The sequence below is a fragment of the Papilio xuthus genome, unplaced genomic scaffold (genome assembly GCF_000836235.2).
Source record: "Papilio xuthus unplaced genomic scaffold, Pxut_1.1 DF828952.1, whole genome shotgun sequence".
Lineage (NCBI taxonomy): Eukaryota > Metazoa > Arthropoda > Insecta > Lepidoptera > Papilionidae > Papilio > Papilio xuthus.
Window position 1 is genome coordinate 4502780 of NW_013529697.1, and position 25261 is coordinate 4528040.

The 25261-nt window shown below is 31.9% G+C and overlaps 1 protein-coding gene across 1 annotated transcript in view; it reads left to right on the forward strand.

Annotated features, from left to right (window-relative positions):
• toc (toucan) overlaps positions 1-25261 on the forward strand; it is an 80143-nt gene that overhangs the window by 32623 nt on the left and 22259 nt on the right. Inside the window, exons 4-5 of the mRNA XM_013322626.1 lie at positions 10984-11076; positions 13926-14072. Coding sequence (XP_013178080.1) covers positions 10984-11076; positions 13926-14072 — 240 coding nt within the window. The remainder of the gene's footprint in view (positions 1-10983; positions 11077-13925; positions 14073-25261) is intronic.

Here is a 25261-nt window from a genome sequence, read left to right on the forward strand (position 1 = left end):
TAGAGTTTGAATCTTGTAATAGGATGCTGAACACACTGAAACCCGGTTCATATCTGCTGTATTTGTTTAAATTGGAACAGTCTAACGATGAATAAATATATTTAGTAGATGTTGCAAACCAGACTATTGACATAATTAAATTTACGATTATATTGTTTAGCATAATGCGTCAAGGCATTTGAAATATGGTCACCGTAACTGTAATAAACACATGCAACCAAACGTAAATTTTCTATTACTCTGCGTAAATAAACTCCAGTCTTGTGTAACTCAGATATCGTTTACTAGTTTAGTTGTCCGACTGTTAGCATTCCCTTGCAATGTTTATAAATTTACATCTTTGTTTATTGTTTGCTCCGAATTCTTTGATACAAAATGACAAGTAAACAATGTTACGTATGTCAGCGTGAGATGGATGACTGATCTGTGAATTTCCAGTATATAAAACACATGTATAAAAATGTTTTCATTGTTTTTGAAAAAACAAATTAGAAAAATACTTATTCCAGCCGCCATTTTTACTGACAAATTTTCATTATTTTTTTTTTGTTGATATTAAATTATCGTTATTCGAGGGCTAAAACCAATGTACAAGCAAGGAATTTAGTAGTAGTATAGGAATATAATATGTCTTTTAATTATTGCAATGAACTTTAAGAAAAAAAAAATAAAAAAGGAAATTGCTTAATTTCCATAATATTTATTTCTGAACAGATGTTTCATGGACGCCGGGCTATAATTGTTATGACAGCTATGGGTTAATAGGCGGTAAGTGGGTTAAGCGTTGTTTCTTCGACACAGTTTCCTTTATACAACTCTCTAAGGCGTTTTTATATTATAGTACCTGATATTTTTAGCCTACAAATACATTCTGGAAAGATATTTGTTATTTCTTAAATTGTCTAAATCACGTTTGATACGATCAAGCGCATGAATCAGTATATGAAATTCTACGTCTGCAGAATACATACTCTGCAAGATGTGCAGAACGAATACAAACATTTTATTACTTACGAAGATAATCAAAAATATTTGCAAACTAAGACGCGTTTATTTGTCCTTTCACATCCGAGTCGCGGAAACGATACAATCGAAGGAAACGGATGCAGTGGCGGCCATGTGAAAACTGTTCGAGATAGATACTCAAACTTTTTAAATTAAAATGTTTTACATCTCTCTTAAACAGTTTAGTTTTATTTAGTAATTAGCTTTCGCTTGCCACTTCGTCCTATGTGTTCTTTTAGATTATGTTATACATTTATACTAAATTGCAGCGAGATTCCTAGAGATATCTCCTACCAAACTCCAAGTAAGATTATGCTCGGTTCAAGTTAAGTGTCCAACTATGTGGTCGAACTTCCTAAAATCACAAGCTATGTGCTAATAAAATGTCAAATTAAACATTGTTCTGCCAATGTTTCGGTGCTGTCTGCATTTGTGAAGCTCTGTGGATTATTGCAACCCTCTATTTTATTCTGATCTTCTGGTATCGACAGACCACCAAACGGGAAACACTGGTCTATATTAGCTTGATACTTCCAGTGACGTGAACGTAAAATAAGGGACATTAGAGCATTGTTTAGAGCGAATTGGATCGAATGTTTCGCATGACTAGATATCATTACCCAACCCATTACTGATTTGTTGCCTGCTATTCAATACGCGGGATCTTCCGCCCCAGTGCGGTGGGATAACGACGGATATCTCTGAGGCAAGATATTGTTTTACAGTCTTGTGTTTAGTTGTATGGGTGAGTTGATCATTGTAATGCGTTAACTACCAACAATTACTTTTACCGTGAGTTTACACTGCCGAAATATTCGTATGAGAACATATTGTCATAGTCACAGTGATATCAATATGTTTTCGACGTAACTCAAATGTTTGACGTTACATTACAGTCAGTGTTGCCCTACAATTTAGTATGTTTAAAAGCTTATACTTTGAATTTATAATTTGATGCAGAATCTATAACAAAAAATCTAGGCTACTAATACTTAATTTTACATCTTTATAATTTAACTATTGTATTATTTCAAGTATCTTACAAGACGTTGTAGAATCTATAGTTACGTTGGTCTGTAGAAGTACTAATCAAACCGGAATATTTGGTTACAACTTGAGTCACGTTTAACATAGCGATAGTTTCCTTTCATTCCACCAAGTAAATCAGCGTAATATTATAAATATTACATTAGTTTTCATACAATGTTATAAATTAAGAATACATGCTTGTAGATAAAATGTGCTGTTATTTCGAAAACGCGTGTATGTAACGACTACACGTGTACAAATATTTTGTTGCATTATCAAGTTAATGTCCTCTCTTTGTCCATTAATATTATCATAATGTTAATTCGTCATATCTAAATACAATGTTTATGACTTTCTCATCTCTGTAGTTACTATGGCTGTATTGAGTGTTTAGTATAGTCAGTGATAAAGTGAATGTTTTAACATTTTTTTTTTTAAATCGGCTTGTTCTAAATATTTTTGGGTTCATATTAATATTCTTCTGGCAGGTTACCCTTTTATCCATTATTTTAAATTGATTGATTGATTGATGATGATTTTAACCCTTTTGTTCATTTTGTATTATATAATATACTATACATACAACTTTATAAAAATATACGATCACTATAGAACAATTTTTAACTTAGTTTTTTTTTTTTAACTTTGCTTTTTGCTTTTCTTAAAAAAAAGAAATCTTGCCACGATAAGGCTTAAAAATGTTGTACAGACTGGATCTAGGATTTAGATGAGATTTGAGTTCTTGAGATTGTATTGTTTATAATACTTATGTAGGTAAAAGTTACTATGCGAACTTCATGCGTTTGGTTAGTGCTAAAAGTCGAGATCAAAAGGTCAAATAGATCCGCCTCGTTGGGTCAGCCGTGATTCGCGGGCGTCAATTTGCATGTAATTTGTATTGTCATATAACTACGGGCAAAGTGCTAACATGTCTCTGCAAATAAAAAGTTTTGCTCGTCACATAACGGACCATTTTATCCAGATTTTAGATGTGTGTGTTTTTTATAGCTAATATCCAGTAGCCCTTGTACGTTGTTAAAATATATATTTAGATATCTCTATGTTAAAGTATTGTAACAAATAAAAAAAGATTAGTCAGTTTATTAAATCATTTTGTGTATTTTCATGTTACGGACAAAATCTGAGTCGCATCATGTAATGTCTATTTTGGGATGTCGCTTTTGTTCTTACATCAGTGCAAATATTAATAACCTACAAGAATCGTGAATCTAATTTGAATAACAAATGTTATGTCGTGAAAAGTTTACAATTAATGTAAATTTTTGAGTGTTTGAATCGACAAGAATAATAAGCGAATTCGTTAAGTACATAAAATCATTTTACTAGGCAATCTTAAGAAAAAAAAAAGTTTTACCAAGTGAATTAATAGATAAGACGGTGATCTTGGTTTCGGAATGTAGTTTTCATAAACTTAAATTGTGCTATTCTACAAAATTTTATAACCTTAGTTAAATAAGATAACGACTGTATTCTAGGCATTACGTGATGTCATCTTGTGTTCTCACAAACTCTTGGCGATGATCTAATAAAATTGTCATAATGCTCTAACTTTGCTGTTTCAAAACAACCGCTAAACTTTATTTAATTCAATTTCAATCGTAATCAAAGTAATATTACTTGGGTCTCGTTCACATTATATATTTTAACTTTTTTTTCTCTGCTCTAGATACTTGGTGTATTAAATGATCGTAGATCAATACCATAGACTTAACTTTAGGCAATTTGAACTATACTACCTACGGTCTTTATAAAGATTGATGTTGAAATTGCTTGAACAACAAAGTAACCGATTAATTTCACACCTACGTGTTTAAATAATTCAAAGAATTGTGTAACGCATACATCCTGCGAGTGACGAGTAAGCGATTATGAAGTACATTTTAAAGTATTACAATGGGTGCAAGTTTGTTTCTTCCAGGGTTGTGCTTAAACACATTTACGTTTAGATTTCATCGAAATTATATTACAATAGCTGGTAGAGATTTTGATGGGGGTGAAAGATGAATAAACAAAAGAACATGTTAAAAAGAAAGTCTGATTGCAATAATCAATTTGGAAGATAAAAATCTGTTGTGTCAACTCTACATAGAGCTGGATAAGAGCAGAGAGATGATGGGAGATATCTTGTATAGGTAATAAGGAATGTTTTTATGAAGTATGGTAGAAATTTTTAATACGATTATACAATGGCAAAGGTATTTTGTTTGTTATGCAATGTAAGAAATATTTTTTTTGTTAATTTTTAATCGTAGATTCCTTAACTAGGTTAATTTTATTAGTACGTTCTGCCCCTCAAGCTAATCGTGGGTGGATCTTAAATACATGTTGAAATTTAAATTATAATTAAGTGTTAAGATATACCATCATTTAGTGTGTAGTGATCATAACTAGTTCAGTAAAGTTCAGTGATTGTAATATTTGAATGTAATTTTTGCAATAATGTTGTTTATAAATTGAAAATGGCAACCCTATTCAGTCTGGACTTGTTTGTTATTGTGATAAAATGTTGCACGAGTTTAAAATATCCGGTGGCAGCCGCGACAAGCAAGTAGATAATACATGCGTCTTTTTAAGTCGCTCTCGCTTTGTGCTTGATTTAGTTTTCGTCTCTGTTGTGTGTGAGTAGCCCATTTGTCCCCGCCGACTAAATATATAACGCAACACTAGAACAGCGATGTTTAAAATATCGCCTGAAAGGACATGCGTTTGTCTCGTAAGTTATTTAACCCTGAAAGCGATGCTAACTGAAATAGCGACATTTCTAAATGTTGTCCTTGTTTCTTTTTCAAGGCGTCGTACGCGAATTTTAAATAACTGAATAAATTTGTTGTCGCTATGTTAATTGTTTTTCAAGAATTGTAATTAATATAAATGGCCCTTTTTCACTGTTAGATTTTTCATATATTGGTAATAATTATTTCACAATAGGTAAATTTTTTATAAAAGTTACCCTCATTCGATACCGCCTTTCCCTGGGCAATTTTTTATTATAAATTCATTTATCGAATAATTCAGGGCTTACATGTTACGCAAAAGTTTTTTCCACACCTGTGCTACGTACTTGATTACAACACATTTTTGAAAACAAATTATTGTTACCACGCACACCTTTTAAAAAATTCAATTGCCACGTTGTATATCAAATAAGACAATTTTTTATATAATACTATATTTTTCTACTAATACTATATTCTGATTAAATTTCAAATATGTTTGACACAACCTTGCTTTAACAGGCAAAAACAATTAAATATCAAATCAGAATAGTCCGACTAACTTAGTACAGTCAGCTTCATAAATAGTTATACATTTACAAAATATTAGAAGCTTGTATATGCCTTCGGTTTCAAAAATATGTATACACGCATACTTAAGGAAACAAGCTAAAAATTTGTGGAACCGAAAGCGTATACAAGTTTCTGAAGCGTTATAAATGTATATATATTAATGAAGCTGACTGTACAAGTCAAATTAGGTGTACGTTGTACATATAATCAGATAGCTATTCCATGTAACGTGAAGGTAGTAAGTCTATCTCCGGTAGGAAATTAGGCAGTTAAGCGACGCTGTTTCTATTCGCACGTCTGACTGGTCTATATACTAGTTTTGGACACGATTTTGTCTGGTTGTGTACTGTTTAAGTTCTTTTAAAATACTTTTCCAAACTTACTAATATTATAAATGCGAAAGTTTGTATGTATGGATGTTTGTAAGAAGGTATCTCCAGAACTTCAGCATAAATCTCGCTGAAATTTGGCATAGATGTGGAACATATTCTGGAAGAACACATAGACTACTAATTAAGTTTTTTTTAAGTACCGTGTACCTATGTACACGGATAGAGTCGCGGGCGACAGGTATTTTAAAATAAACAAATATAACATTTAAAACTTATGAATCTATTTTTGAATTTAACAAATCACTAAACATATTTAATGCTATTTTCTTAAAACATTCATTCATCATAATAAAAGTTTCGTGTGCTGAAGTACTATGCCTTCAACATTCCCCGGCCCCACATAATGTTTGCCCTCAAAATAGACGACATTTAACTGACAAACAACTTAATTGAGGATGTTGTTATAATTTGATTTAATGTAATGGTTTCCAATCCATATCCTTGGGCGATGGTAAAAAGAAATATGATTCTAACAGCGTAATAGTGCTCTAATTATAAACAATAGAAAAAATCACATCACGTTTTTGCTATTAATTATTAAGTTTTTATATAAAGGAAAACAATAGAATTATATGCAAAATTCCGTTTATTTCTACAGTCATTTTGACAACAAAGACCTTTAATATTATTTTCAGTTCTCAGAAACTAATACATTTAAACAAAACGTAAGCAAACCACCTTAACTAGACCTCAGGGATTACACAATTAGTACTAAGCGTTTTCTTGTTTAAGAACGGGAATAAATGTTACGAGCTGCGGTTCATTTTATGTTGGTACTGCATGAGTCGACTACAGAAATAGATTACAACATTGCAATAATTATATCAGCGGCTGCTTTGTTTCGGTGATGTTAGTACTTATTTGAAACTTAGATTGTTTATTACAAGCATTATAACTTTCATATCGAATACAATTTTAAAAATTCTAACTTTATGCCGATTCTACATAGATGGGTTAGGCTATGTTCATTTAACAAACTACCCTATATTTATAGAGTTCGTAAGAACCTTATGCTTACTACGGTTCAGCTGTTTGTGCTCCCGATATTTCGTCAGAAAAAGAATCTCGTGTCTTACGAACTGTATAGTAGTAAAAACAACTTAAAGTTATATACTCTACATTTGTCCGTATCATTCTTGAACAAGATTTTAGTCCGAATTTAACCCTTAGTAGCCTGATTTACATACGAAAGTGATTTATTTTTAATATTACTGTTTTTGCTTGATAAAACAAAACAATCATGCAATTTGTTTTTTTTTATTTCGTTGGAAAGAATAGAATACAACAGTAAAATAGGTACAGCCAACCTATAAAAAAAGTAATAGTAATGTGAACATTCGGTTTAAAAGATTGGTATCAAAATTAAAACTCTAGGCGAATAAGGGTTAACGTACTAAAAGTGATTGAATACAATTAAAATTTCCACAAAGATATTTAACATTATTCAAATTATGACACCTTACAAAATAATAAAAACACGTTTGATCCTAACCTCAATAATTTACCAATTTAGCAATCAACATGTTAATAAGAAGATAAGCAATAGTTCCTGACTGATGCCTTCTCTAGTGTGTAGTGTAAAGTGATAATAAATACGTCTGACGTACGTCGAATATCGATGAAAATTATTATAAAATGCTCTGAGAGCTTATGAAAGTGTGAAGATGGGAGCGCACGGGTCCAAAGAGAAGCTCTATAGAGCAAACTCCGAGAAGTATCCGTCTAAGCTGCCGGTTCCTAATGATAAGAAGTATAAAATTGCTGTGAATCGAGAGAGATTCGGCTCTTTTGGGACTAGAGGTGAGTATCGTTCTTCTTTCATGTGTTTTTGGAAGATTTTTAGGCGACATACAGTACTGTATCTTTATGACATTAACAACTATTAAAACATTTATCAAATAGGAGAAATTCCAAATGTTTAATCGACTTTTATGTAAAGACAATCAAGGCAAATGTACCACTTAAGTTTTTTTTGTGTGTGTCTTACCTAAGTTTCCACTTAGCGGCAATGAGTAAAACTATAGAATAAAGAGATATTAACAGAGCTTTTCCAGTTAAGTCGACTTTTGCAAGGTCGTGACTGCATTGCACCAGACGGCAATAATTTTAAGAATATACGATTAATAACTTAAGTTCAAAATAAAGTATTTTATGCATTAATATGATTAATAAGTCTCCAACCATTTGGTTTCTAATACCAATTTGAAATATAATTTAGTTGAAAACTTTGCAATAATTTACTTTAAAATTTTCCGAGTTAAACTGTATGCGATTGTTCTTACCTTTTAATATTATAAAACAATTAATTCACTCTCGCTAACGCCTACTTTCTGTCCTTAGTTTTACCTCGCGACCTTCCATTGTTCCATGGAACAAGTATACTTGTACGCGGAATGCTAAATGCAAGATGCAAACTCTGAATAAAGTTTCGGCCAAGATATTGTTTGCAGAGAAGGCGTTTAAAATTAAGTCACTATCGTAGATATGTTTTAAGTATTTAAGTTTCTTTAAGTATTTTATAGCATAATTTCCCAAAACTTTGATGCATGTCTACCTCAATTATTTTATTTACACCGTTTCGGGCATCAAAGGATGAATCCCGAAATAGTTTTTAAACTCTAGTATGCCAAGAATATAATTTGCAAGTTCCGACAATAAACGGAACAATAGTGACAACTGGTAGATTGAAAATACTCAAATGATGAGTAGAAGCGACTGTTTATATGGTTGGTTGGAATTTGCTAAATAAAATTTCCAACGTAGTAACGAAGTATGGAAATAGGAAAGTCAAGTAAACGAGATGTAGCGGCCTGAAATATATATTTATGAAATATTTTATCAAAGATTGAAAAAAACTAACTTATTATTATATAATATTCTAACGTAATTCTATCGTCAAATGTGCTAAGAATTCTTTCGTAACAATGTTTTCTCTGTTTTTAATAATTGTTTAATTTTACAAATCAATTATGTCACATTTGTTAGAGACGCATTATTATGATTATACTATGACGTCATTATAAAATAATAGTTGACACAGATGTTTGAAGAAAGAGTTACGCAAATGATCTAATATATCTCATCAAAAAATATTATACAATTAGTTTAAGTTTAAGTTTTAAAATTCTATACGTGAATAAATCCTTAGTAAAATTATGTAAAACATGTAATATTTATAAATAAATCGCTAAGAACAAACTGACCGAAATAGTATTATCAGGAAGACAAGCGAAAGTTGCGCGGCCTTTTTTTACTTTGGTATAAAAATATATTTCCTGGGCCGTCGTCACTTCGGGTTAAAATTAACATTATGTTTCTCATTTATTTCGGGAAGCACTAAAATGCATTAATATAGTAACTCGTATTTAATTAACTGCGGGATACTAATAAAAACATATATTTGTCAAATAGATCCCATTTAATATGTTTCGGAGTATATTATTTATTAAATCTTCTTAAAGGTTCTTCAAGGGTAAATATAATACTTAGTAGAATTTTCATATTAACCCTAAGATTAAAAATCTATTTATAGAAATAAATGCACACTTGTTACGGTTACAGTCGAGGAATATAATCTCCTACCCATTTGACGCTTTCAACGCAATTAGTTTGAAAATTCTGTTAATAACATACATGCTAAATTATAGCTCCAATGTTGACAGTTATCATCTTGATATTCGATACAAAATAGGAAATGAAAGTAATTCTTTGTCTGTACATCCCTTAGCCTATTATTTCTTCACACACTCCAGAATCTTATATTATTTCTAAGGATTACATTTACCGCAGTTCAAGTGGCGATGCGAGTGTTGCGGTTTGCAATGTAGAGACCGCACCTGTGTGTTTCTTGTCCATACTTTGTGGGTTCATGCAGTACACGAACCGAGATATTCTTAGCGCTGTCGTTTCCTCGACTTAATTCCGAATAGAAACGTTGGCCTACTCTATACTAGGCTATTCTTGAAAATATACTTCTCGCTAGTTTCGGCACATACATTTTTTTATATGTAAGTTAAGTAATAACTGTTTGATCGGTAAAAAAAATTGTTCAATGTAAAGTCCACATTTGCACCTGTAACCCACGTATCTTGTTTTTTCAAAATAATTAATGATAACTATTTTTGTATGCGTATGCATGTACAAAATGTAGAGTATACGCAAAGAAACAGTACCATGCACATTGTATTTTTATTACTTTTCTGTTTACGTCGTTAATGTATTATTAGCTCGCGGCATATAAAGTAGGAATTCAAACAACTCGTTGTATCGACGACAATGCGCAGTCACTTGCAGCTGGAAACCTAGTAATGCAAGAAACTATGTTAAGATGTACGTTTTAACAAAGAAATTCATTTGACGACCTATTTTAGTATTTAAATATTCGTATTTATGTTATTAAATGAGTTCATGTTATTATAATCCCCACCCTGGTTTCTTCATAAGCTTCTCCTCAATTTTACTCACCGTAAGTTTCTGAGACCAAAATCAGAGGAGACGAAGCTGCGGTCAAGTACTAGTTTATAATAAGATTATGGATGACCCGCGTTATATTGTGACGTCATAATTTCTAAAAAAAATACCTAAATTTAAATCGAGTCAAAATTAAATTGAACTAGAAAATTATTTTTACTAAATCACAAGACAAAGTGTACGGTTTGAAGTGTAAAGTTTTCTTTCTCCAAGTTATGATGTGTGAAGTTTTCTTTTATGGAATGTTGTTTAACAGCTACGAGGTTGTTCACATTAATTATGAAATTATTTAATTAATTCGTGTTGTCAGATATTGCGTAGTAACACTAAAAAGTCACCTTTTCACGGACTTTTTGCATTGAGTCTGGTGCGAGATGTTCCCACGGCAGCCCACTTATGACTGTTTTATGCCAATATAACTGCAAAATGAGTGCATAACGTAGACTATTCGTTCGTTACACTCGTCTATATTTATGGTTGAATCGATGCATTTGGTGTCGACAACCAATATGAATTTTAGTTTGATCGTTTTATAGAAAAGTTGCGGTTAATATTTTTTTTTGGTATTTATAATCATTTCATTAATTTAATGTCATGTGACTTTACTGCTATTATATTCTAAGTGTAAAAAATTAACAACGAAAGTCAATAAAAATGCCTTGATGAAGTTGAAATAAGTAACTTTAACAAAGCAGGAGACTTTTCAATAGGTCAAGAAAAAACCATTTTCCACCGAGAAAATTTCCTGTTTATAATAAGAAAAATGTCATCTTTTTCAGGAAATGGCAAGAAAAGAGACAGCGCCCCGACGCCGACAACCCCCGCGCGGCCCCCGCCGACACCCCCGCAACCGCCCCCCGCGCCCGCACAGGGTGAGTCATACATCTTACTGCCAACATGAAAATCGATAACGGCTTTATGTTACGACGAATTCTAATAGCACTTGAAGTTCTAGCCTAGATACTAGATTTAACGCAATGCAGTTAAAACCTATGTTTATTGTTAAATTAATGTTGCTTTTCAATGCCACAATTTTTATCGCCAGGAGCTAATACTAATTAACACTGAAGATTCACTTTCGATCAAAATTTATTAAATATGCACTTTAGCAAGGCTTGGGCAGACTGTAATTTAGGTATTTATTAGAGGTAGATTTATAGGAGAAAGAGAGTCACGCAGATTTGATTAGTAGTATAGTATTTAGTAGTACTCGTACCCATGAAGAATATTGTGTAGATTCCATAACTATACCATAAATAAATGTCTTAATTAAACATAGATATTTGTACATTTTATTCTTTAAAATCATAGCAGTTTGGGACTTCTGTTCTCAGATGACTCCGTTTTTACGATGTGTTTACGGTAACACACGTTTAAGTAGAAAGTACAATTGCTTATAATTACAGAATGGTAACCATCAATGCGTTACCATTCGGTGGTAACCGCCCACGGCGATAGTTAACGAGTCGTTTTATGTTCTCCTTATCTTAAACATCGCTAATCAAGCTACGTGCACTCAGTTACGTAACAACGCGTTATTTAACTGCTAAGTATAGACAGACAATAGCGCCTGCGCAAACTTGTCCTTTGGAAAGTGTGTCAAAAGGTAACCAGTTTGTTAAAGCACGCCCTTCCATTTTTAATTGTCGCCTGCAGAGCAAAGTGACATTTTTCAAAATTATTTTACAGTTAAGTAGCGTACACACTAAATTAATACCTTTTATACTTAGGGATAGAAATCTAAACCCTAAAAGAAATAAAGAACAAAACATGTAACTACGTTAGAGCTTAGATAGTAAAGAAAGATCTGATTTAATAATTATTTAGGGTTAAAACGTAACTAATTGTCCTAAATCCTAATAATTACACGAAGGTTTTTAACCCCAATCGTGTTTCTTAATATAATAATTACGTTTTCAAATGCGTTTAACGCGATTTGCGTGATCGCAATAAGAATTTTTACACTCATGACTTTTATTCAGAAAAGTAATGAAAAATAGAACGCAGTAACTTAATTTTAACGAAGCAAACGGCCTTTCTTGAAATAGCGAAGTGACCGATGTTCGTAAACATCTGCTAATAATTGCAGTAGCGTTTCGTCCCACCTTTAACGGAGAGAAGAGGTTATGTATCGATATATCCAAAGTCGATACTTCCCCTCTTACTCTTCCTATACGTCACTTTCCCTGCGAAATCTACTTCACTATTTTATCCTTAATAAATATGTGTTTGGTTCATGTCTTCAGTACAATTTAATGGTAACTCTCAGTTTCTTATCCTATAATTAACTTCTATTTAATGTTCTGCCAGTTATAAAGTTTGTGACTGATATGTGAAGATGAAATAGATAAAAATGTCTTGTGTAACGTGTAATGTAAGCCAGGCCGTCCCTCACTTTCACTGCCACGCTACATTACTAACTTTGATATCAGGCTACATGTGCAAACGTATCAATTTACATTGTATAATGTTCCCACATGACTGTTGTGTCTACAAAACAATGATGTTTTCGTATACAACTGCTGTAAACTCAATTTAAAGATTTCAATCGTTCAAATGTACATATGTAAATGAAATTAACTATTCCCACGTTAACTTCCTGACTTTTACTGGTAAAGAATTAATTTAAGAACCCACATTTGTTACAATGGTAAAAACAGTAAGTCTATCGGCAAATAGTAACTAATGTGGTTTGAATTTTTCTACAGATTGGATATATTAAAGAAGCTTATATACGACATTGGTGGCCAAATTGATTAGACCTAAGGTATACAAACTTTTAACAAAATCCAGCGCGGTCTAGCATTACAAACTTCCCAAAATCTTAAATTAAACAGCATTTAGTGCACCATTATGTAGCTGTTACTCGCGTCTTCATCATAGTATAATAAAAATAAAATATACAATAGAACAATCAAATCAATTGCATTTTCATAACAGAGTCATCCATCGGCGGAAAGCGGTACTATTTGTCGGCTTCAAAATTATTGAATGGTTCATATTATATACAGAAAGTCAACGAGAATTGATTTTATAACAAGAGACTTCAGTATTCAAGGAAAAAATACTGGTTTAAAATTCCAGTACCTCAATTACTTAATAATTAAAATCATTTACTTATATAAGTTTATATCAGTATTGAGCGTAAAATAACATTCCGGAGACCTTTCTCTGGCCAGTGTTATGCATGTATGCTTTGATAACCGGTAGTTAACGGAAGCTCGCGATAAAAATGTAAAGAAAGCAGGTTGAATACGCCAAGTGTAGCAAATTGCATAAAACCATTTTAAAACTGATATGTTTTATATTTTACAATTTGATGATGATTAAATTGATTTCTATTGGAATATTCTACTAAAATTGTTCTTACATTTTTTATAACTATAATTGGATTTTAAAGAAATGGCGCAATTAATTTGGTGGTGTGAGAGAATTGTTAGAATTGTGTTTTGTAGATAGCCTTGAAAAGACATACATCTAAGAATGCTACACCTTTGAGTTTGATCTGAATTCTATTGTCTTCTATGGTGCATATTTATCTATGGGTTTAACATTGATGTCTTATGGTTTAGGGATAATTATGAAACACGTCACTGAATTTCCTACGTACATCAAGCAAGGGATAAAACAATAAATAATACGAAGCTGTGATATTACAGTACAATTAGATAATAGACGATGTTACAGGTTTTTTTGATTAATATGTAATGTTACATTTCAGTCAAGAAAAATGGTGTGGTGCAGAAGCTATCATCGTCCCCCGTGACCGTGCGGGCGCGCACCTCCCTCGCGCCGCCACCGTCCCCCAGGAAACCTCCGCCACATCGCGCACCAGCACAGCGACCCAACACTTTGACCACCAATAAAGGTAAGTTCTTTTATAATGTAAGACCCATCGGAATAAAGGTGTTCACAATTTAATGCAACGCTGTAACGAGTGCTGCCGTCTATGATGTACATTGAAAATTCACGCTTGACTTACTTGGTTTCGTCTATCGCCAAGAGATGGCAGTATTCTCATTTAAAGAATTCAAACAGAACATATCAAGCACAATTTAATATATAACAGATTTCATGTTATTATTTATTTACACAAACTTTTAGCATTGTAATTTTTGTAAGAAGAAAAACTTCGAAAATAGTTTACGTTTTTGAGTTCGTATTGCAATGTCATCGCAGCGTGTGAAAATTAAAAATATAGTTGTGCATTGTAACATACTGTTTAATTTTTAAATAAATTTAAACTATAGTTAATTTGAATTATGTTTGTTATAACTATTTTTATCCTACAAACATCTTGTGTTAGGTCAACGATAGCTAAACAGCGCCATCTATTAACGTTTAACTTGAATGAAATTAGGAACATTTACATAGTATGAAGTGGTTTCGATTCCCGACCGACTTAATAGTTTAAACAATTTAATAAATTGTAATAAATTTCCTTCTCTAGAATTTGATTTGGTTTATCAAAATAAATATTAACATTATATTTACCCTTTTTTTGAAAGCTTTTTATATTTAGGTATATTTTAACACCTAATATTTTACGGATCAAAAAATGTAATATATAAAAACAGATAATTTCTGAATGAACTTTTAAAAAAGTGAGTTTTTAAAATAGTAAACAAAAAAATTTATCCCATTTTGTGCTTTTTGTTTTATGAAGTTACCGAACATTTATTTTAAAGCAAACACAATTAATGACCTCATTTGTTAAAATTTGGTGGGAAATAAAAAAGCACAACCGTGACGTATTCATATAAATTTTGTTACGTTACATATGTATAGTTATACATTTATTGCTGGCGATTAAGAAGATAATACAAATGAATTTTAATTTTCCCAGTTACGTGTTCACGCGCTTACGTAATTCCATTATTGTGGCATACGCAACTTGATAATTAAAAACATCGTGCGAAATCTGCGTGTACTTCAATTTCAAAAGTACTATAAACAGCGAGAGAGTCGAAAAATCAAAATTGTAACCGAATAAAAAACAATACGACGTTAAAGTCACATATACAGTTATCCTGCACGACGCAGATTAAGTGTAATTCGAATCGTGTTAGAGTATGTTCGATAAATTTTAACGCTTGAAATTGAAGCTTTATGTAAAACATGCACAGAACGTTGTCCAATGAAAGTTCGTCTCTGAAGAAAGTGTACGCCAGGCATAGACGAAGGCACGACGGACACTGTTGTGCGCGCATCCGAACGGTTATGACAAAAAACTGCTAGTGCATTTGGAGCGCTCCAATTTTAGTTCGAAATTTAAATTTAACAATTAATATTCATCAAAAAGTTTTTAATTAAATTATATTTATATTGTAAAAAATTGAAGCGTTGATTTGTTACTTGTTTGTAATTATCGAATAATAATATAGTACATTTGGCGCGCTCTAATTTTTTCAAAATCTTAGATTTTTAAGACATTGTTAGTTTATAGTTTATTTACTAGACTTAATTGTAGACATTAAAAGTGACTCTGATTTATTTTTAAAGTGTGTTTATGTATCGACTGTGTTATATATCGATTTTGTTGTTTGAAACATGAGTCCGTTAAATAAAATCGTGTCGCTTTTTCATCCAAATTCGAAGAGCAATCGTAAGAATTCATTATTACACCAAAAAATATTTTCGAGTGAATTGAATATTCGTAGTGATGTCGAGGACTTGAAACATAAGTGGGGCACTTTGAATGGATATTGTGGTATCAAAGGTGAGTTTGGCCATATCTATTGTTTTTTTCTACCCGTATGTTAATTAAAATAGATCGAATTTTCATCAATTTATTTGAAAAAGACTTTTAAACTGTATAATATTTAAATGTGGGGATTGAAATACCACCAAATCTAAATTGTTTTTGTGTAATGTGACGTAGGCATGTTATGTTTGCATAGTCAATGAGAAGTTAGTTGATGAATTGCCACATCGCAACATACAAATGTAAAATTTACGTATAAATAATATGTTACGCTCATATTTCTAACGCTTGTTACACATTGTTATTACGATAAATAATTATCTATATTACGTTAGCCAATGTCTTTTCGTAGAATGTATTTACGGTATTTTCATGATGCAAAATGCTCGTAAACTTGGATATGCACGATTGAACTATTTTTTCGTTTAAATATAAAAATAATTAGGTTTTTTTAATATAAAGCCATATACAGTTTCGATAGTTTTAGTTTAATGTCATAAATATGTATTTTATAATGTCTTATGAATGTTGACAGCTGTTCAGCAATCAACAATTGACATGGTTGACGGGTTACAATGTTACGTGACCCAATACATCTTTACCTCTATTATTGTACAGTCAGCTGCATAATTATGTATACATTTACAAATATTAAAAAACTAGTATACGCCTTCGGTGCCACGCATTTATTCGTATGCTTCAGATCATAAAAACATGATATTAAAATTCGTGCCGATGTGTTTTTAATCTAAAGTTTTGCAAGTGTACACATATTTATGAAGCTGACTGTACAGAACAATCCGTTCGTCAGCAGATCATTCGTGATAAATAAAAACGTTTATTTACGTTTACATTAAACAGTAATTTCACAATTATCTTCAAAAAGAACACGAAGCATTTACTTAATAACAAATACCGTCGCGTGCGCTATAAATCTGCCGACGTTTAAACAGTCTCACATTACGTTGATGCCCTAAAAAAATCGCAGGCACAACGCTAAATGCAAACAATTATCTGAAAGCACGTCTTGAAAGCGAAGCGTCAGTGTCTATCAATGTCTCGAGCGGAAACTAATAAGATTCGTAAAGCTTGACCATTGTGGGTGGTATTTGATTCGTTAACTTGATGTTCCGATTATTCGATTTCTGTTTATCGCTTTCACAGAATGTTTATACGAAAATTTGCCGGCACTTCCTCATCACACTTAAATCGATTAATGTCTATGCGTTGGAATAATTGCTTGTTGGATTTGGTTGTTTGGATTATGTGATGATGTTTTTCCGTTTTTAACATTGGATCACCTTTTAATAGAATACAATTTATATAATAACAGTTTAATTATTATAAGCACCTGTACACAAGATACTAAGTTTTTGGTTATTAAGTTTAAAAATAGAAAAGAACTTTAAGTCTGGCTGGCTGAATTTGTTCAAGACCAATAAAAATTACTGCTTTTACGCTGCGATTCGCACGACAAGGAACAGAACCGGATACATCCATTACTAGGGAGATAATCCATCACAGTCGTGGGTGGCTTTTTTATTTTGACATGTTTTGTACACGCACTGGTGTTTGTATGAGGTACAGTCATCATATGAAAGTAGTAGGCATCTGGATAAGTCTGGAATAATGGTTAATTTTATTGAAAGGCCTATCGTGAACAATCAACTTTTCTTTTTGAATTATGACATGAATACAGAGTTAAGTTAGAGTTATATTTGGGTACAATATTTTTATTACTAATGCTTTTGCAAGAAAAATGTTGCAAAAAATGTTTGTTACTACTGTTTGTTTGTTACTATATCTTGAATGTTTTCTATACGATACAGTTTTATAATATTATTGGCCTATTGTTCACCTCATGTGAGACGTTTTTTGCACTTGTATTTTTTGCAGCGGCCGCGTTCCACGCAAAATTGTGAGAAAGCGCGAACGGTAGTAATTTTATTGAAACTTTCTAACTATAGCTGTTATGATTTAGTTCTAACGTCTGAATCCGTGCTAGCTAAATTTTATAGCAAATTAGAAAAAAAAACTTTACGACCGTAATTTATTTTTCCCTAAATTTTTTTACATGATTTAATGGGTTTTGACTTTACTGTATGTTTTATGTATTTTTATTAATTGCATGTGGTATTTTTTATGGTAAATAGATTTTTTACACCGGTCTATACAATTAGTAAACATATGAGCTATAATTTTCTAGCCAGTTTATATGCCGTGGCCGCAAACAGGGGCGTTACCAGAATTTTCATAAAACTCCAATTTACGTCTCTACACTATTTAATTAGACAATGAAAATTTACTTTCGTTTATTTTAATTGCATAATACTGTATAAATTTATTACAAAAAATACTAACAAACACATACACGATTAAAAACGGACTTGATTTTAGACAGATTCGTGCAGTTTTTGCAGTAAATTTCCAAGCCAATAAAATTACTTAGCAACAATAAAAAGTATGCTAATTAGTCGTAATTTATTTTCTGTTCACTAATAATATAGTTTTTGCAAATGGAATTAATTAAAAACGTATAAATGCCATAAATTAATTAGCGAATTCAATCTAACATGTTGCTGTCCGTCGCAATTTTTTTTCTCACGAACGTTCGCAAAAATACGAAGGCAATAAAAATTGTCTGCCGTTAATCTTATTGTTACTGTTATGTAACCCACACAAAAGTCGGAAATCGCCGGTCGATTTGCATTTTGAAACCGGTATGATTCGTGCTCGATACTCGTGGGTGGATGTTCCTTTCAATAGAAGAAAGTGTGTTATGCTGACTGTATGTCCTAATGTAGCATCCGCATGATGAAGAGAATGCTGACCGTACAAATTTTCTTTAAGGATAGTTACCTAAAAATGAGTAAGACTCTATGCATTTATTTCCTTTATAGCCTGTTAGCTTTTTCACTTGTATTAGTACAAATAAATAAAACAATTTAATTATTGTTTCAGAGTTTATTTAGTTAAAATAGTTAAGATAGTAAATTAAATCTTAAATAGTTTTTTCTTAACTATTTAAAAAAAGAAATATTGAACTACTTTTTAATACAAATATTTCTGCCTGTGTCTAGCAAAATAGTCATGGTTATCGGAAACCGAAATATATTAAAGGTGATTGTGTGGCCTCAGTTTGGTTGTCATCGCGTTGTCAGATCTCTTCCTCATATAAACGACCGTTTCAAAGCACATCTCCGGGAATTCCATCAGCCGGCACTCCCACGTTTTATTTATTACTTCCTCGCGCTCACCTTCTCTAATTGTTCTAGGAATGTCGTGGAAAGCGTTAAATTGATTCGTCCATTGCTACGTTCGTAATTTTTATTTTTTTTAGATATTAATTTTCGCAATGAACTAACGAAGCGTGGTAATTTAAGCATACGTAGTTGACGAGCAGATGTTATATTAATAATATTTTCTTGATAGTAAGGAAAATTTATACTCAAGAAATAGGTAATAAACAAATTAGGTAAGTTAAATATATATCTACACAATATAAAGTAAATTGTAAATAATTTCTGTAAACATAAAATTTTATACGAACATTTAGACCGGGTCACGAATGTAGCTAACTTTTTAACCGACTTCTAACTTAAAAAGGTAGCAATAAACAATATAGATAAGCAATTAAGACATAACAGTTAATATACGGCTCATTAACAGGTTTGTTGCTATTTGAGATCCATGTACGGATGCGGTGGCTCACGTTCCGTTTTTAATATTCTACCAATTATAGCATTTTTCTCTATAAATATATCTTTTAGATTTATGTTTTATCTATTATCTTTCCAACTTTAATTTTATTAAGATAATTATAGCGATAGGAAAAAAGTTCTTTGTCTCCGACAACAATCTTGAACTGTTTGGATATTTGAATTTTATTTGATTTTCAGAATTGAATCTATAAACACAATATTTTAAAAGTTCATCACTCGGCTATATTTGAAACTGATCGCTAAATTGATGTTACGTTCACCATATATAGGAAGTTTAATTTGATTTGTGATGCGATGCTTTCAAAATATGATTACGAGATATATTCAACACCTACGCGAAGCTAGCTGTTGTGTTTTCAAGTTTGTCGTCTTACTAATGTATTTTAATTCTTAGAAATTGTCCCTGAATTAATGAGAGCATTATGTCGATTGTTTTTACAAAAAAGTGTTTTCACTTTTACGTAACAGTACTTTAATCTTATTGGTTTTATTTCTTTAAATGTGTTTCAAAAAACAAATTTTACTGGTGTATAAAATTAAAATTTTAAGAAACTCCTTCACATCATAATGGAGTTCTCAATTAATGTTTAATTTTGTTTTTCATTTATATTTTTTTCGTAAATATCTTGACATTAAAGCAGCCTACAGCTTTATACAGCATGTTCAAGAAAAATAATTAGCTGGAAATTGAATATTAAAATATTGTTGATGTAGATATTATATTGCGACATCCTTTTGTATCAACACGTGGGTGTATTACTCTTGGCTTTCATTTCTTTTTTTTTATTAACATATGGACACTTGCATGCGTGTAGATGTGTAGAAACAAAACTTTTTTTTTGGTTTTTATTACGTTTTAGTTTGTGATAATAAGGATAACCCGTTTTAATTTAATTGTTGAAACTAAACCATAAAGAGTAACTCAGAGCAATGTAAGTCAGAGCACTTTAAATAAAAACTTAATATTGAGAGTATTGGAATTTTAATTTTCTAGATAATCCAAGGTAATAAAACTATTCCACATTTTGTATAGTTATGCAATAGTATACATGAAACAGAATTTGCTTTGTTCTTTACCATAGTTATTTTAACCTACAAAGGTATCGAATTTTAAAAGTGGCCAATTTACGATTAAAGCCCAAACAAATCGAACCGCAGCCACATTGGCAATAAAATCTACTTAAAAAGGTTAAGTAGCGATAATAAAAAAGTTTACGCACTTCAGTCTTGATAATCTTACCAAAAACGTACGCGCCAGTAGTCGGAAGTGTTTAGTTCATTTTAGCACTAAAAGCATTAAAGTGCTGTAATATATCAATCAGTTTCCACTCGTCCGGCGACCAGATGCACGGTTTTATCGCTTCTGGATAGTTCTCAAGTGCTGGAAACACATTAGAGGATATTATGCGTACCGAGGTATATGCAGATAAAGGATATTTTTGCACGTACACGAGCGAAACAGAATCTTCTTATCAAATACATTATTCACCTCAAACGTTAAGGCAGAAGTGGATCAATTAGTTTGTGCGTTACGCAGTAATTGTAAATTGATTTGTGTATTTATGAGCGCTTGCTTAATAGATCGAATGTTTTTGGAGTATTTAACACTAGCCGTCACCCGCGACTCCGTCCTCGCATTAAAAAGTAGCCTATGTGTTCTTCCAGACTGTATTCTACATCTATGGCGGGCTCTAACAGTGGTAGAGCCCGCTTTAACATCTTCGCACGAAATGGCCCGGCTCGCCCGGTGAAACACCACGACCACACAGAAGACAGGCATGAAGTGGAAGTGATTCCGCGTTTCGTCTGATGAGTGTGGGTGGGACCCGGAGGCCTAATTAAGTCCTCTTTCCCATTCCACCCTTTTTCTTATAAGGAAAGGATGAGAAGTGGAAGTGGACTTGCCGGATGAGAGGATGCATGGAAAATGAATATATTTTCTTTCTGTGCATCCTCTTCTCCATCGATTAAAGGTAGGCAACGCTTATGCAATTGCGTATGTCTATGGGCAACGATCACTATTTCAGCGATTTCAGGTGACTGCTCGCTCGTTTGCCACCTTGAAATATAAAAAAGCCAAATTTCAGGAAGATCCATCCAGCAGTTCTGGAGATACCTCCAAACAAACATCCATCCATCCATCCACCTAAACATTCGCATTTATAATATTAGTAAGATTTAATCTTTGACGGTAAAACCCGATTTCTTAATTAACTTGACGTGCACTAAGTGTCGATGTCACTGATTTCTAATATATTCATAGAGTAATTAATAGTATATATGCATATGTTATAAATATGTTAAAGCTATTAAGTTACATAATTCTTGTTATGTGTTCGATGTCAATATACTGTTATAAATTATGTGTACGTGCAAAGTGGAATACGTTTGGATTTCCGTAATTATTTATCAATTAATTTTAAAGTGTTGCATCAAATTTTAATTCGTGTTTCTAAATACTATTACTGAATATATTTTACATTGAATCATGAAGACAATATTAATGATCCTACAGTTTAAAACTAGATGGCGTTTGTGTCGCCAGTAATAAGACTTTGATGATGTTTTATATCCTATTTGCATATATCCTTGGATTTTTTTATTTCTTTTTTAGATCGATTTGTAACATACTATGAGTATGAAATATATCAATAACATACTATGTATTTCTATTTTAAATTAAAAATATCTTTTAGCTGTTAAACCCGTATCAAGCATTTTCTATGAAAACTTTCTGTACTTTCGATTCCTATACGGGTATTACCGGAATGAAGCGTAAGCTTTTTTTATGTTAGCATTTAGTTTTATGTTCATGGTGGCTTGTAATAAAACATGAAATAAAACAGATCAAGTCACTAATCGACGTCGATTTTGCACCAACGTAATCGGTTTCAAATGTAACATGCTATTAAAATTAATTCATTTGCAAGTATATTTGTGTAAGAATTGAATGGAAAACTACAGCTACTATTAAATTTAAATACTTCGACTAAGGAAAAGTTTTCCAATCTGTTCTTTAAGTCAAAATTTGTAATATCTATCGTAACTCATAATAAAACACTTTTGAAAGTAATATAGCCAAGGGTTTGATACTTTCAATCTTGCTTTTGTTTCGTGATTTTATTGCGTTTGAGACCTCCCCGATCAGCTTGGCCTGCTCATAGTTAAGTATTTTTTAGTGTTTTTTTAATTGCTTTGTTTGGTATATGATAGTTAACCGTAGTGTCAATGCACTAATAATCTACTATTGTTTGAATATGAACGAATTGCGTCGTTGATACTTGCATTAACAACGTTCTTGACACAATGCATCGTTGTTAATTGTTTGTAACACGAGCTGTAGGACATTGCGCTAAAATTGTCTTTGTCCTATAATAATCCAAAAATAGATTTTATATCTACAGCTTACATTGACTTTAATACAAAAATAAAGTTCGTTAAGCCTAGCGGTCAATAATCGATCGATTTCAGAAGTGTTCTTGTTCAAAAACATATTTTTATGCCTCTCGTCCTCTAAAAAGAGTTATACCAAGTTTCTTAGTAAAATTTTCATGGTAGTATAAAACAACAAAATTCATAAATAAAAAAGCCCTTTCCAAGCTTCCATAATAGTCTCCAGAGAGGTTTTACTTTGTCATTGTATATTAATAAAAAAACTATTGTATTCAAACTGCGAAAGGTTTTACGTTTACTTTCAGTTTAAATTCTATGAATCTATATGTGGAGTCGTAACAAATTCTACGTAGAAAACGTTTAAAGGTAAAACGAATTCCTTAACAGTTTTATTTGTATCGTCTTCAATAAAGCATTGCTGTGCCGGGAGCATTTGTTTTTTTAATTACGACTATTTGACAAATTGGTTAAGAATAGAATAACGGTTTGCTTTACGACCTTTTTATTTAGCTACCGTTTGAGAATATAAAGTGTGACTGTTAGATTTTTATTATTGGAACAATAGGTGTAATAAAAGTGTTTTACTTCCTAATATTTATCTTATCTGATTTATATTATTGGGTATTGAACCTGGCAGCAATTTTTACTGTATCGTATAAGATGGTGCATGGCTTCTGATTGTCTAGACGTATAAATCACAAGAAGGAACATTCCTGTCATCTAGAAATACGACTGTTTGACTATCATTGAAATTATATTTATTTTCTTGTCTTCTCTTAACTACAGGTGAATTCCCCACCCACAACCCTTTTGGTCTTTTCATACCGTTTCCATGCGCTTAAGTCGATCATAGTAACAGTCCACTATTAGTAATCCTCTGTTCGAATTTGTTTTGTCCAACATTTTGACAGCTGTTAACCCTTTTCTGCTTCTACAGAAATCCATTTAAAAAACAACTGATTAAATTGTAGTTACAATGTCCCGTCTTTTTGTTTCAATGTCATTCCCAATCAATCATTGGTCCATCACTTGCATTTTGGCAGCGACGCGCAGTTCCGTCCGGCAAGGGACTATTTACGTACCTTTCATTAGTTCTCCGAAGTAATGCCGCGAGGAAGTGAGGTTTTTGTATCGGAAACCGATGTACGCGTGTTCCTTTTTTTATCCTGTCTCCTGCGCCCTGGGAGACACACCTTATCCTGTAACCGTGTAGTACGGGCGATTTCTATTTGCTCTTGCATTCTGTCCTACATAATACGGTTTTCGTCAATCGCCGGAAATTAAATTTAAACTTCCAATCTCACGGCCTTCACATTTTAATCGTAAATGCTCATTTGTTTGATATTTATGCGTTATTGTTGAAAACTACCACGTGTTATACCAGCTATATTACAATATAAATCGGATTTAGAAATAAATTTATATCATTCGCAAAACAGGATAGCTATATAATCGCTTTTTAACAGATTTGAAGAAAGCTGTAAAAGTTTATTCGATTCTGTATCAATTTTTATGATAGAATAAGCTTAAACTATGTTTTTATTTTTGCACCATGATCATGAAATTTATTTTATATATAATTTTGCTTTTAAAATTCAATCTATTTTAAATCGTATTTATATAAAACTAGAATTGATATTGCTTCATTGTGAGTTTAGTTTTATTTTTAAAAACAGATGCAGACCTTGAGTTTGTCGGTTTTAGCTGTGAATTGCTTTCGTTTCCCGCGGGAATGCAAATAGCTCGTTTGATCTTCGATTTAACTTCAATAGACGGTAAAGAGTTTTCATTCGATCTTGTTCTTTGCTGTTGATGTTCTATTCAAAATAAGACGGTAATATATAAAAGGTATATTTTGTTCTTTTATATTTTGTATATATCTTGAAATATCACACTAATAACATACTTGTTACTCATATTACATTAGTTTATTTTTATAATAAGTTTGTTTTCCTTTCTGACCCGTAGTATCACAATCATGCGTATAATTTATTTTGGTATAATATTCTATCTATAGTGTAGAATTTCTCGATATTGCTATAATGTTTAGACTTCCCAGTTCCTTTATTCTGTTTTCAGGCAAGAATTATGTTGAGTTATGGACTGGGTGAGGCCAATTCAGCTGGTTATTCGTACACATCCGTTCACAAACGTGCGTCGACTTTAATTATTACCATGCTACTGTTATACATCATCCAAATTTCGTTTTAGAAATCATAATACTAAGAGCTATGAATG